This window comes from Phyllobates terribilis, unplaced genomic scaffold (genome assembly GCF_046119375.1).
Source record: "Phyllobates terribilis strain yellow unplaced genomic scaffold, ASM4611937v1 Scaffold_3__8_contigs__length_932513732, whole genome shotgun sequence".
In the NCBI taxonomy this organism is placed as follows: Eukaryota; Metazoa; Chordata; class Amphibia; order Anura; family Dendrobatidae; genus Phyllobates; species Phyllobates terribilis.
This window is the reverse complement of record NW_027362763.1, coordinates 669,805,934-669,821,390: the sequence shown is the minus strand read 5'-3', so window position 1 is coordinate 669,821,390 and position 15,457 is coordinate 669,805,934. Positions and strand designations below refer to the sequence as shown.

General features: G+C 51.5%; 1 protein-coding gene across 2 annotated transcripts; it reads right to left on the bottom strand.

Annotated features, from left to right (window-relative positions):
- Positions 1–299: 299 nt before the first annotated feature.
- Positions 300–14,981, bottom strand: SLC4A1AP (solute carrier family 4 member 1 adaptor protein). 2 transcript variants are annotated; one of them, XM_073671762.1, is made up of 14 exons: positions 13,173–14,981; positions 12,233–12,425; positions 11,734–11,856; positions 10,690–10,750; positions 8,036–8,175; positions 7,416–7,576; positions 6,343–6,412; positions 5,673–5,862; positions 4,984–5,083; positions 4,291–4,477; positions 3,751–3,849; positions 1,582–1,667; positions 1,431–1,503; positions 300–819 (listed from the first exon to the last, which is right to left on the bottom strand). In XM_073671762.1, exons 1-14 carry the CDS (start codon positions 14,856–14,858, stop codon positions 770–772), a joined length of 3,219 nt encoding a protein of 1,072 aa, XP_073527863.1. In that variant the 5' UTR covers positions 14,859–14,981; the 3' UTR covers positions 300–769. The 2 variants fall into 2 exon arrangements, with proteins under 2 accessions (XP_073527863.1, XP_073527864.1); XM_073671763.1 differs by lacking the exon at positions 1,431–1,503.
- Positions 14,982–15,457: the final 476 nt, after the last annotated feature.

The following is a 15,457-nucleotide window of genomic DNA, read 5'->3' as shown; positions in this document are numbered from 1 at the left end:
ACAGGATGTAACTCAGGATCAGTAATGTATGTACACAGTGACTGCACCAGCAGAATAGTGAGTGCAGCTCTGGGGTATAATACAGAAGTTAAGTCAGGACCAGTAATGTAATATATGTACACAGTGACTGCACCAGCAGAATAGTGAGTGCAGCTCTGGAGTATAATACAGGAGGTAACTCAGGACCAGTATGTCCTATGTGGACACGGACCTCCTTTTCTGAGCGTATCACGACACAGCAGCTGGTGAATAACGGTTTAATAAGGTTATAAGGAGGAGTCAATATATATCAAACAGAATAATGTCACATTTTTAATCTTTTAGAAAGTTCTACAAATTAATTCGGTATTTACAACTTTCAAATAGTACACGGTGGCAATAACAAAAAACAAAATAAAAACAAAAATGAAGAAGCACAAATAAAAAACCCAAACAGAACTGAGGGTCCTAGAAGAGCTGTGGGGTCTACAGGGGAGGCGCAGTCTATGGAGTCTTTGTATAAAAAGAACTGAATTAACACATCGCTTGTAAATTTAGCAAAACCAAAATGGGAAAGGGGCGAGCGGTGCAGGTGGATCAGTACGATGTGGTCTGTCGGGGGTCCGGCTTCTCTGCCGCCACACTATATGGAGGAGGGGGAAAGATCCAGTTCCCATTGGATGGGTTTATCCAACGTCCATGCAACACATAACGCGGCAGCAACCAGGGACAATCGCAGACAACCCTCTAGGTGTCGGCTGCCGGGGAGTGGATCATCATCAGGGTGGGGTCAGTAACCGTACTTTTCGTTCAGGTGGGTCCGTCCATCACCTGTTTGCCCTGATTAACAAAAGCAGAGAAACCTTCAGAGTTCTTGAGAAACAACTATTTGAAGCCGGAGCGCACCGCACGACGCAGCCGGCCCCGCGGAGCGCACCGCACGACGCAGCCGGCCCCGCGGAGCGCACCGCACGACGCAGCCGGCCCCGCGGAGCGCACCGCACGACGCAGCCGGCCCCGCGGAGCGCACCGCACGACGCAGCCGGCCCCGCGGAGCGCACCGCACGACGCAGCCGGCCCCGCGGAGCGCACCGCACGACGCAGCCGGCCCCGCGGAGCGCACCGCACGACGCAGCCGGCCCCGCGGAGCGCACCGCACGACACAACGGTGTACGGAGGGCACCGCACGACACAACGGTGTACGGAGGGCACCGCACGACACAACGGTGTACGGAGCGCACCACACGACACAACGGTGTACAGAGCGCACCGCACGACACAACGGTGTACAGAGCGCACCGCACGACACAACGGTGTACGGAGCGCACCGCACGACACAGCCAACACTGCAGACTACGGAGAGCGCTCAGCTCCTCGGACCACGCCATACGGGGTCAGAGAATAATGATCCCGCCACTGCAGATATCAGCCCCTTTATAGGTGGTCGTTACCTGTAGGTGGGGTCCACACACAATAGTCAGGGTCATCCTCGGGGTACCTGGAGGTGAGGGCTCCCGGTGGGGGCTGCAGAGACATTTCAGGATCATTATTCTCCATTACACACTGCTGACATCTATCAGGACAATATAGAGTCGCACTCACCCGGCTCGGGCCGCGCATCTTCCTCTGTCTCACTGCTGAGGCCTCCGGAGCCGCCGTCTCCTCTTCCCGATCTTCAGTTCTAGCGGCTAAAAATGGGAAATACCAAAGAAAGAACTAAGAACACAGCGACAGCCACGCACAGGACAGGGCAGCCGCCGCGCATCAGACACCACGGGGGACACGGCGGCCGCCGCGCAACAGACACCACAGGGGACACGGCGGCCGCCGCGCAACAGACACCACAGGGGACACGGCGGCCGCCGCGCAACAGACACCACAGGGGACACGGCGGCCGCCGCGCATCAGACACCACAGGGGACAGGGCGGCCGCCGCGCAACAGACACCACAGGGGACAGGGCGGCCGCCGCGCAACAGACACCACAGGGGACAGGGCGGGCGCCGCGCAACAGACACCACAGGGGATACGGCGGCCGCCGCGCAACAGACACCACAGGGGATACGGCGGCCGCCGCGCAACAGACACCACAGGGGACACGGCGGCCGCCGCGCAACAGACACCACAGGGGACAGGGCGGCCGCCGCGCAACAGACACCACAGGGGACACGGCGGGCGCCGCGCAACAGACACCACAGGGGAGAGGGTGGCCGCCGAGCGCACAACACAGAGGACAGAGAGGCCGCCGAGCGCACAACACAGAGGACAGAGAGGCCGCCGAGCGCACAACACAGAGGACAGAGAGGCCGCCGAGCGCACAACACAGAGGACAGAGAGGCCGCCGAGCGCACAACACAGAGGACAGAGAGGCCGCCGAGCGCACAACACAGAGGACAGAGAGGCCGCCGAGCGCACAACACAGAGGAAAGAGAGGCCGCCGAGCGCACAACACAGAGGACAGAGAAGCCGCCGAGCGCACAACACAGAGGACAGAGAAGCCGCCGAGCGCACAACACAGAGGACAGAGAAGCCGCCGAGCGCACAACACAGAGGACAGAGAGGCCGCCGAGCGCACAACACAGAGGAAAGAGAGGCCGCCGAGCGCACAACACAGAGGAAAGAGAGGCCGCCGAGCGCACAACACAGAGGACAGAGAAGCCGCCGAGCGCACAACACAGAGGACAGAGAAGCCGCCGAGCGCACAACACAGAGGACAGAGAAGCCGCCGAGCGCACAACACAGAGGAAAGAGAGGCCGCCGAGCACACAACACAGAGGACAGGGCGGCAGCAGAGCGCACAACAGAGGACAGGGCGGCAGCAGAGCGCACAACAGAGGACAGGGCGGCAGCAGAGCGCACAACAGAGGACAGGGCGGCAGCAGAGCGCACAACAGAGGACAGGGCGGCAGCAGAGCGCACAACAGAGGACAGGGCGGCAGCAGAGGACAGGGCGGCAGCAGAGGACAGGGCGGCAGCAGAGGACAGGGCGGCAGCAGAGGACAGGGCGGCAGCAGAGGACAGGGCGGCAGCAGAGGACAGGGCGGCAGCAGAGGACAGGGCGGCAGCAGAGCGCACAACAGAGGACAGGGCGGCTGGATGACAGGAACCTCATTGTATATATTTGGCACGCTTATCAGTCAGGGCTGTGGAGTTGGTAAGTCAAACCTCCGACTCCACCGTCCCGGTCACTACTGAACGTGTACATAAAGTGCAGCACGGATTCATCTCAACTAAAAGATGAGATCCTGAGATCAGGAACAGAACAGACATTTATAGGACATTTCATAACTTTCCCAAATTCTTATGAAAACATTTACAGCCCATCCTGCATTGAATTACTGTCCGCAATGAATTATATATTGTAGGGGTTGTCCCATTTTATACCGACTTCACCAAAATGGACACTGACTCCACAGCAGGGCTGTGGAGTCGGAGTCGGTATAAAATGGACCAACTCCAACTCCTAAAACATATAATATATTGGGTACAGTAGTACAATGCATTTTGTGGGGAATATTTTTTTCATAATAATTTGGGAAAGTCATGAAATGTCCTATAAATGTCTGTCCTATTCCTGATCTAATGGTCTAGACTTTTATCGGAGATGAATCTGTGCTACAGTAAATTTATCACTTAGCGTGAGCCGTGTATGAAGGAGTCGGAGTCGTGGAGTCAGAGGTTTGGATTACAGACTCCACAGCCCTGATTATCAGACGCTGGATTAGAGGAACGAAAGACATTTTATGTGAGCGATCTTAGTTTTCTTGCTTACCAGGAGGACGGTGGCCCTTCGGGGCACTAGGACTGGCGCTGGGGGCCTCTGGCTTTTTCTTTGGCTCTTCACTTTGGATTTTCTCTTCCACATCCGGAGCTGCAACAAACATGAGAACAGGTGATGGGGCATTTCAATTCCTCACCATTTTCAAAATGTCTGCTTGCTGTCAATGAAGGAGCACATCCTTATTCACAGGCAGAAAACCTGTAAGAACAAGTCCCGTCTCTGGACTGAGGGGGGCGCTACACTAACACCTGGGCTACGCAATCATCTGCGTTGTCATAAACCATCAAAATTGGGTTTTGCTCGCAGAGCATTGTTTAGACTGCACGCAATGTAACAAACCCTCAGCTGTGAGAAATATTCAGGTTTTTTAGCCTCTGGATGACAAACTTATTGACAGCAAGCAGAGATCTTTAAAAATGGTGAGTGAGCTCATCCCTGCCCCCGAGCAGAGAGTACCTCCATCCCCCCGAGCAGAGAGTACCTCCATCCCCCCGAGCAGAGAGTACCTCCATCCCCCCGAGCAGAGAGTACCTTCATCCCCCCGGGCGGGGCGGTCGCACTCCATTGTTTTGCTCTGCACAGGTCGGTCCTCTGTGCGGCTGTCGCTGCCGGTCTCCATGTTGTCATCTTCCTCCTCCTCCTCCTCTTCTGGCTCGTTACCGTCGCCTTTCATGGTGAACAGGCTGGAGGGAAGGTCACTCCGCTTCGGGGGCAGCTTCTGTAACACAGGAACATACATGTATTATCCAACATTTGTGGGGTCCTACATCTAATGTGCAGAGCTGGCTGGGACTTGTAGTTCCCCATCTCAATAGCTGCAAACAAGCTGACGTACATGAATTCTTGGGGTGGGGAGTAGCGGTACTTTACACAATGCCAGGGGCCCGACGCACTAGAGGGGGAAACTGCCAAGACCACCACCATTACTGTAACATAAGGGCGGTCACCCAGCTTTCCCAGGGTCCAGAAGGGCAGATCTACTTTACTGAATGGTACAAACCAGTGATTGGCTTTAGCGGTGACGTCACTCGTCACCTCACATCACCGCAGCAGCTGATGTAGATGGCACGAGCTGGGATTGGCTGCAGCAGTCAATGGGACATCCCCACTGCAGCCAATCACTGAGACCGGAGTGTGGCAAAGGGGCCCGACAATGGACCCGGGGAGGGTAGGTCCTATTGGAGCGCCACCTATAAAAACCTGCGGTCACACATCGCCTCTTACCCCGACCGTCCCAGTTTTCAGCTTGAATTTGCTTCCTCCTTTCATCGCCCCGAACATCGGTAACGTCGGCTTCTTCGTTTTCGAGTCTTGAGATGAGAGGCTGAAATGACAAAGGTCAGGATTCACCAAAGCTCGGACAGTGACTTGTCCACCGTGTAACAAGGACAGGACTGTAATGTGACTGCGGCCACCCAGCAGCACAGAGTATTTAGGGGTGTGAGGGGGTATGCTGTAACTTGCTTCTGTGTGATGTCACATTTAGGGAACGTCAGGGGACCCCGCGTCTCGGGTGACCGGCGCAAGAGGCCGGGGACCCCGCGTCTCGGGTGACCGGCGCAAGAGGCCCGGGACCCTGCGTCTCGGGTGACCGGCGCAAGAGGCCGGGGACCCTGCGTCTCGGGTGACCGGCGCAAGAGGCCGGGGACCCTGCGTCTCGGGTGACCGGCGCAAGAGGCCGGGGACCCTGCGTCTCGGGTGACCGGCGCAAGAGGCCGGGGACCCTCGATGGACCGGCCTCGGACTCATCGTCCACGTCACATCATCGTCCCCGGCCGGGAACTCAAAGCAGCTGCCGCATTTTAGAGTAAAAAGTCCTTGGCAGCAATAACGCTCCCGGTCCCCGATTGATGCTGCCTGTGGTTCGGGCACCACGAGTCTTCGGGAGGTTTCCTTTAATGGCCGTCACTTACTCAGGCTTCAGCTCGGGGAGTCTGGTCGGCTGGACGATCTTTATGAGGCTCTTCAGCCTCTGCTGCTCCTTCTTCAGCTCAAAGGATCGTAAGTGAAGCTTCTTGCGGGTCACGCTGTCGACAGAGGCGCCGGATTTGATTTCGGTCATGAAGGCGTCCAGGGAGTCTTGGGTGGATGTCTGGGCTTCATCTAGGGGTAGAAGAGGAAAGTGAGAGGCACTAGGTCACAAATCTGATAGGATCCTTGGACAGCTGGGAGCTCCTGGATATAAGCGGTTCCTCTCGCTTGTTACTTATTTCCCAATATCCAGGGTTAAGGACTGAACGGAGCAGAATGGCAGCTGCAGCTCTAATAGACCTCTATGGCATCTTTGCCAGTCTCGTAATGAAGAATGAAGCGACAGTGGACCGATCATGTGGTGTTAGAGATCAGAAGGTGTTCTGCTCCCAGCACGACCCCACAAGATGAGCATACACCGCCCTTTTAATCAGTGCTGTCCTATGAAGCGCTCATCTATCATATATACATCCATATAAATATGGCGCAGAGCTAAGGGAAGAAAATCAGTCCTGTAGTATTGGGAGTGAGGGGGTGACTCCCTCCTATATTACTAGGTGGAGGCGCGACCATATTATATCATTTAGGGTGGGGGTCTCCATTATTTATTACCTTGTCGATTTGTTTTCAGCTTTGTCGTTATCTCCTCCATTTCTTTCTCAGTAAGATTCAGTTTCGCAGTCTAAAGATAGAAACATAAAATCGGATCAATGATCTGTAAAAATCAGCTCCGGGACCGGCGCCCCACGGATTCAAACACAAGGAGTTCTTGTCCCTTTTATGACCCATCGCTACAACATTAATGCAATTAAATTGGCTTCATATATCTTTATAGTGGTCAGTTTTCTGATGAACAGTAAAATGAAAAGCCTCATCCTTGCAGCCACCACTAGGGGGAGCTTCCTGCATACATTGCAGTCAGTGACAAGACACAAAGCAATACGCTCCCCCTAGTGGTGGCTGATGGCAGTACTTTTTCTAATATCTATGCAGGAGATTTTGGGTTCTGCATCTTCCCCAGAAATGATGCGGAGAACCATCAAAGACATCAGCACAGAATATTAGAAGAATCTCCCTACAATCATGGTGTCAGTTCGGCATTATTTTTACCTACACTGCATCTTATACTCCAGTCACATCCAAAGCTGCATGTCTCTGGGATTATGAAGGACCTGACAGACTATGACCGGCCTCAGCTGTGAGCCCATAAACCTTCTTTGCTTTCAAATAGTGAACTGTACAATGGCCGCCTGCACCTCACACTCCACTGTGGCAAGGGGCGCTCTGTGCACACTCTGAATAGGCAAGCAGCTTTGGGTGTGACTGGAGTATAAGATATAATGCATCGCAGGACAAGAATAAACCTCCCATGTCTGTAGATGAATCTGCATTTGTCACAATTAAAAATGAGCGATTTGCTTTGCAGGACCCCGGTCCAGTGGTAACATCAGTGGTCCGTGACCGCTGGACGGGAGACCTGCAGACCACCTTCTACCTGTCGGCACTCCTGGCGGATGTGACGGGATGCCGGCAGGTAGAAGGCGGTTCACAAGACCCTCACCCGGTGATAAGGGACCACTCTTGCGGTGCTGGACGAGGGTCCTGTGAATCTTTAGTCATAATTGCAGCTTTGTATGTGACTGGAGTGAACCTGGACCTGGGCCCACGTCTTCCTCCTTACCCACCAGGGACTCGTAGGTTTCTGGTTTTTCATCGATCTTCCCGGCTTTCTTCATACGATTCAGCCGCTTCTTTTCCACGACTCCCGTTCGGTCGAGGAAAGTGTCGTCGTCGCTGTCGTAGAAATCCTCGGCCTCCCACTCCTTGGCTTTTCTTTTGCGCGACACTAGAGGAAACGGCAGGTCAGATCATTCTTGTCGGAAAGAGACAACCGACATACGAGGCATTCACAACTGAACGGAAGGCAAAAGACGGCGAGAAAAGTGGCGACAAATAGTAACTGCATGCTGTCTACTGTCCTCTGTTATCAGCCACTGCAGGCTGGAGATGGCAGGGAGTTAGGCTGATCGGATGGACACATTTTTTTTTTTTTAAGTTCTTCGCCTGGAGATAAGCGAGTTATGTGAATTTTCTCTTTTTTTTTTCTGCATCTCCCCAGTCTGATATGGTTGATAACAGAGAGCAATAGATTAAAATAACATCCGTCTCCCAGTCTTATCATGTGAATTGCTCCATAGAATGGCCGAGCCGATGGGGTGAGGGTCCCCTCATCTACCATTCTGAGGGGGTCCGAGTGCTATGGAGAAGCCTTAGTAAGACGTTCCTGGACAGTGCTGGGACTCACCGGCCTCCTGGCGGAGTAACCCTCTCATGTCCAGCATGCGGCAGGCCTCCAGAGCGCACAGCCTCATGGCGTCCTTTTTCTTTCCTGAATGCACCACCTCCGCTACCAGCTGCTTCCCCGAAGAATCGTCCACGGGCAGCCTGTACATAACAAGAGGAGACACGGAGCATGAAGAGCCGCAGCAGCTGCAGACCGAACATAAAACCCCCAGGTAACGTGCAAAGAAATGTGGGGCGCAGATGGGAGCCCCAACAACCGCACTAAGTATTTCCCTAGGTCCCTATACACCCTCGATCACACATGAAATGCTGAGAGATTGCAGCTCTGAAGCGCGCAGGATTGTGAATGCAGCTCTGGAGTAAATGTAATTCTGACGACTTACAGCCATGTAAATTGGCGCTCGGGGAGCAGATGCAAAAATGGGCTCCATTTAATAATAATAATAATAATAAAAAAAAAAAAGTGTATTGGAAGAGTCAAGTTTTCCATCCTACATCGATGAAGGTGGTGGGACAGCAGCAACATGCAATCACTGAGTCCTCCATGATGACCTCTGATATTAACTAAACCCTTAGAGAGGTATTCTTATCTCCAAATATGTAGTAGATGTACTAATAATAATATTAGCAAATATCTCCAATTAGAAATGAAGTATGGTTCTCCTGATTAGCTATGCAGCTTACCCATGTGCAGGGCAATTGCAGTAGCTTAGGTATCCATGGTTACATCCAATAACAACTAAGTTAGTATATGAGTGGTCGTAACCATGGATACCTAAGCTACTGCAATGCCCTACACATGGGGTAAGCGGCATAGCTAATCAGGAGAACTATACTACATTACTAATTCTTCTGATTAGTAGCTCAGTGAGACGCCATCGCTGTGGTATGACGCACAAGTCAAACAGGAGCTGGAAAAGTCAACAGCTAGGAGGCTCTGGTGCAGCAGTAACAAACTACAGACGTGGCGGCTGGTCCGGGGGCATCCAAAGCATTTTGCTCAACTCTAGTCTGTGCTTTAGAGGAATCAGCACCGACTGACGGCAAAGGTGACAATCAGAGACCAATGCGGGAGGTCAGATTGCTTAGTCCCCTTCCTCTTATCACCATAGTTGGTGGGATGGGGGGGGGTGTCTTACACCAGCTGGGGGGATAAAAGACTACCTGACGGTGTAATATTAATGCTTTCAATCGCCATGTATTAAGACAATCAAAAGATTTAGAACAAAAAAAGATATTAACGTTTAAAAAAAAAATAAAAAAAAACAAAACTTTTCATTATCTGTCACACACAAAAAAAAAATAATTCTGCAATCATAACGACACATACAGTAAAAATGATAAATGATGGTAAGCAGGAGGAAAAGCAGCTAAGCACATCAGAGGAACGCCCTCAATTATTATTATTTTAATAAAAATCTAAAATATTAGGAAAACAAAACACCACAAATAAGGACTATAAGAAAGAAAAAAAAAGCCCTCGTAAGGTAAAAGATAAAGCTGTGATACTAACATTACTCCACCCACATCTAAAACATTTCTTTTTTTTTATTGTGGAATAAAACAAACAAAAAAACACATTAGACTTGCTATAACTTTTTTTTTTTTTTTTCTCTAAAAAAAATTACCATGAGAGTCAGAAACAAAATGCTGGAATTTTTTCCAGCCTCTACATTCCAAAAAAATAATAGAAGTGTTACTAGTTTAATATTATCAATTAACAGATGGAAAGTGAATGAAGAAAAGAGAAATGTAAATCCCGCCAGTGCCTGGTGACCGCCCGTCGACAGCACCTTGCACACCGGTTATGGAGGATCTCAGCAGGAGGTTGTGCCAAACATCTTGGAGAACTTCCCCCAAATCTTCTGTGTATGAGACTTATTCGGATCCCAGACAGAAGGGATGATGCGAGATCAGGGCTTCGGGGCAGGATCATCACCCCCAGGACTCCTCACTCTTTATGAAATTGGATGGCTGGTGGGGGTTGTTGTCCAGCCCCTGCAGAGTTCCTTCAGAAACTGTGTACAAGTGACTCAAAAGATGTAATGGAGGTGACGGGCGGTCACCAGATACTGATGATGGAGGTGACGGGCGGTCACCAGATACTGATGATGGAGGTGACGGGCGGTCACCAGATACTGATGATGGAGGTGACGGGCGGTCACCAGATACTGATGATGGAGGTGACGGGCGGTCACCAGATACTGATGATGGAGGTGACGGGCGGTCACCAGATACTGATGATGGAGGTGACGGGCGGTCACCAGATACTGATGATGGAGGTGACGGGCGGTCACCAGATACTGATGATGGAGGTGACGGGCGGTCACCAGATACTGATGGAATTTACATTTCTCTTTTGTTCATTCACTTTGTATTTTGTTAATTGCTAAAAAAAAAAATAAACTATAAATACTTCATTTTTGGAAGCATTTTTACTTTGCGCCATTGTTTCCACATCTGACTAAAACTTTTCCGCAGTAATGTAGTTAGGTTGAAAAAAAAATGTAAAGGTTAGAATGAAAAATTAAAAAAAAAAAAAGATAAAAAAAGAAAAATCCTGTGATCTTTAATGACATGGTATGAGGTAGCTATGAAGAAGAGGTGCCCTTTACATGCAGGTCTCCGTATAGTTACTGCTGTGGTCGGACATACTTTACACTGCAGAGCCACGACCCGATGCCTCGACCTTCATACTCGAAGTCCAGCTCCTCTCCTGTGAGATACAAGAATGATACAGACACCAATGAGCTCTAATGACCAAAAATAATATTTATATAATGAGGTTTATTATATATAATATGAGCAACATTTTGGTGGCTAGGGGAACAGAGGAGACATTAGATTCATCGCTTTTTTTGTGGGGGGGTACATACGTTTTTATCCCCTCATTGGGAAAGGTTGATGAGGGACATGATCAGGTCACTGAAGTTTAGGCTTCCCTGATAATTGTCACATCTGGGTTCCTGTAAACCGGGCAGCTCTGACGCACGATGGAAATCACATTATGTCACACGACTGTCACGAGAGCATAAAAAAAAAGTGCAAGAGGAAGAAGCGGCTCTGCTGGGATCAGTCACTACAATCACGTGTGTTAATGCAAATCCAGAACCCAGATGTTGTCACTTTTGCATTGGAAGGTGAGCGACAACGACTACTTTGGACCGGCAGATAACGGCCAGGACAAATGCACGATTGATGGGGATTGCACACAGACCCTGGCAAATATTTGCTGATGCAACGGTATCGGTGCCACTCACGTCACTATGCGGAAATGTGCGGCACTGGACAACAAGTATGAAGGGGGTTTTCCACTTAAAAAAAAAAAAATGGTCCCAAATGACCATCTAAAATGACTCAGATAAAAATACCAATCACATAATATTCCCAATCGGCAGGTACCAGGTGTCTGTGTGTTTAATGCAGAGGTGACATTGTGTCGACAGAGCGTATCATCGCTACAGCCGATCACTGAGCACGAGCTGATGAGCTCAGCGACTGGCTGCAGCGGTGATGTCAATGCTGAAGTCAAAACAGAGAGACAAGAGCAGAATACTATCTGCTATTGATATTTTAGATAAGCACTATTGTTTTGGGACCTATTTTTTTAATGCAAAAATCCCTTAAGTGGATCTTGTGCCATATGTAACAGAAATACTGAGAAATTTCCTCAGCTGGTGACAAGCACGGGATTATTACCTTCTCGATCAAAGAATCCCTGGAGCGCCTTCTTAGGATTTCCAGAGTACAGCGCTTCCCTCTCCGCCTGATATTCCATAGCAATGGGGTTCACGTCATTCTCTTCCTCCACCGCGTCCTCCCCTGGAAATTGGAAAAAAATACAATATTAATACATTTTTATGTATAAATTTCTAATCTAACTCAGAATCTGTGCTTGCAGTCAGTGAATGGAAACATTACACCCACAATGACCTAATACTTCTCACAGCTGAGCGTTTGGTCAGACTGTACCCGGTACAGACAATCTCTCTATAAGCCAAATACAGCAGCACTGACTAAGCTTCTCATTCACAAAACTGTTCCCATTCACTGACAGCAAGAAGCCACTAAAGGACGTTAACGCCAACATGTAGAACGTGGAGAGCAGACCCCATAAATATCATATACTGATGGGATCTGCTATCTGAAATGTCACGTCCACAGTTGGACAAAAACTGAATGTGACTTTCTGGCTCACCCATCCCCCACGTGCAGCCAGCTTCATCTGACCCTCCGCGCTCCTTCTCCTTCACTTCTTCCTCCTCGGGGTTGTCTTCTTCGTCAGAATCATCTCCCAGCATCCTCTTCTGCAGACTTTCTTTCTGTCGCCGCGCTTCTTTGATCTGCGTTACTGTCAACTCGGACTCGTCTTCTTGATCTTCATCTGGACCCTAAAAAAATAAATCAATCAGATCTTGTCCATTAAACCTACACCACAGAGGGTCAAATATGCTCCACAATGCAGAAAAAGGCAGAAGCAAAGTCCCAGGGCGACCGCAGAAGACACTCTTGGTTGCATTTTCCCCCATTAAAGGCAAAATGGAAAAATCATAACCCTGAGTGGGGACATCACAGCGTCGTGTCTGACACGTCCGTTGCTTCCTGCCTCACTGATGTCTATGAGGGTGGAGGCTCCGACGTCAGACACGATGGAGGCTCTACAGACAGAAATTCAATCAATCATGTCTGTGGACAATGACCAGCTGCCGGGCAGAGCTGAGGTGGGGTCAGTGTAACCTGTGGGTGACAACCGTCTGGAATGATTAATACTTCATCTGGCCTCTGTGCTCCCACCTTACAGGAGCCATATATAGCGCTGTACTCTGCACACCCCTCCATGGTATTACTCCTACACACCCCTTTCATCACATCTTCTGATGTTACTCACCCCCCCATTATGTTATACGTACCCACGAGCTTCCACAACGGCTAAAGACCGTGCCATGATTTTTTGTTACATTGTATCATTGCACAGAAAACATATCAGTCTGGAGCCCAGGAGCTCACAGAGGATTCCGTAGAGGCGATACAACTATAGCAAGCAATCAGCAGTGAGAAATATTAGAATTGTATGACAGTTTTGCCTCTAGACACAAAAACAAAACAGTAAGCAGAGATCTTGTCAGAACTGAGCTGACCTGCAGGATGAACAGTCTGGTGCTCCCTCCAAATTTCAGCACGTGCCCTACACGGATGCGGCAGTAGGTCTTGGATTGGATCCTCTGCTTATTGATGAAGGTCCCATGTGTGCTGCCAAGGTCAAACACATAGAACCCAGGTTCCTGATCCGGCTCCGTCCCCGGGACCGAGCGGTATTGTAAGACTGCGTGGTACCGGGAAACAGAAGGGTGTTCAAGAGACACGTGGCAAGTAGGCAGCCTGCCGAAAATAGTCCAGCTAGAACCGTTCAAGCTTTTGGTCGAGAGGATGCTGCCGCCCTTCAGCACTTCCAAGCTGTAAACGGCCTCGGGCCACCCGGACCAGGTAGGCTCCCGATAGGGAATGGCAGGGTTGGGTCGGTAGGCATCAGAGGGAAGCCGGGCGCTGTGATCCGGGGCCGCTTCCCTGCTGCTGGGTTGGTCATGTTGGTCCAAGGCCTTTTCATTCCAGCTGGACCTAAAAGGAGCGATGGGCTTCTTAAAGGACTCTGTCCCCTCAGAGGAGCTCGCCAGGGTGTGGTCCCTGGGCCCATTTTCCCCGTTATTAGATTCTGCATGGGGTTGTTTTGAGGGATTCTTGGCCTCAGCATCCCAGGATTCCGCTGAGCAAACATCATTGGGCCACTCATTGCAGGTCCTGGTAGCATAGGTCGGCTTAGACCTACTGGACCCGGTAAGCCGTTGGTCTGGCGAATAGTCCCTGGCATCATTGGGGTTTGCACGGGGCTCATCCCTGGGATTCCCAGGCTCCTCATTGCTGCCGGTGATGGCGCCAGGATTCCCGGGCCCCTCATTGGTGGCCGTACCGGCCCCATTAGAGGACCTGCGACCACAGGTGGCTTCATTAGTCCAGCACCCCTCACTGGAGATTGTGCCGATCCCCGCAGAGAACCTGGAAGTGAGGGAGGTCTCATCAGTCCGGGGCTCCTCACTGGAGATTGTGCCGACCCCCGTAGAGAACCTGGGAGCGAGGGAGATCTCATCAGTCCGGGGCCCCTCACAGGACCTGGGAGCGAGGGAGGTCTCATCAGCCCGGGGCCCCTCACTGGAGATTGTGTTGGGCCCCTCGGAGGACCTGGGAGCGAGGGAGGTCTCATCAGCCCAAGGCCCTTCACTGGAGATTGTGTCGGGCCCCTTGGAGGACCTGGGAGCGAGGGAGGTCTCATCAGCCCGGGGCCCCTCACTGGAGACTGTTTCGGGCCCCTTGGAGGGCCTGGGAGTGAAGGCGGCCTCATCAGTCCAGGTCCGGAGCCCCTCATCGGAGGTTGCATCAGTCCTCGTAGAGCAGCTGGACCTGGGAGCCCTGGTGGTCTCATCATTCCAGGTCCTGGGCCCCTCAAGGCTCCGGGTCCCGGTATCCCCATACCCCTTCCCAGTCCTGGCCCCGGAATCCTGGGGCCCCGCAGAGCTGCTGGTACCGGATCCCTCATCAGTGCGGGCCCCGGGATTCCTGGACCCCTCAGCATCCCGAATCCTGGGGGTCTCATCATTCCAGCTCCGGGAATCCTTGGTCCTGGAATCGCGGGGCCCCTCATTGTCCTGGGTCCCGCCATTGCCATGGCAGGTGGCCTCATTCCCGCCAATGGGTTCCGTATCCCCGGCCTCCAGGGACCTGGGATCACCGGGCCGCTCCCCATCATGGGGGGACAGCTGAGCGGCCTCCATATATCCAGCGCCACTTTCACAGCCTCTGATATTCGTGCACAGCGCGGCCGGGTCACACCAAGCAGCCAAAATGCGCACACCGGAAACGCAGGAGCCTCTTCCGGTCACATGACGGCGCCGAGAGATGACCTCACTTCCGGCGCGACTGACCGTGTTGTCAGATAGCAATTTGTTGTTATGGTAACGCCAATCCAGGCGGAAGTGACAAGAATGGAGTCGCCTCACTTCACCTAGACATAGAGAATCCAATCTAGTAAACCAGGCCGTGAATGTGTCCTACACTGGGGGCTGATTATTATTTTTTGGCTACATTTTGCAGAGAGGCAGCCATCAAAGGTGCACAGCCCTACAGAGCCACAATGGAGAGATTAGACCTTCCAGGCCTTATTTATTTGCCACAAATGCTCTGCATGCCGCACGGCCGGCGCCTTGTAACGAGTATATTCTCTACTTGCCTCATCTCTGCACTGCGCACGTGACGGGGAACACGCGCTATGGCTCGAAGGGCCTATAGAAAGCTACACTGCCCAATATGGAGAGTAATCGTGGATACGCCTGTGCTGGGAGTACCGACAGTACGTGAAAGATGGAACCAGACT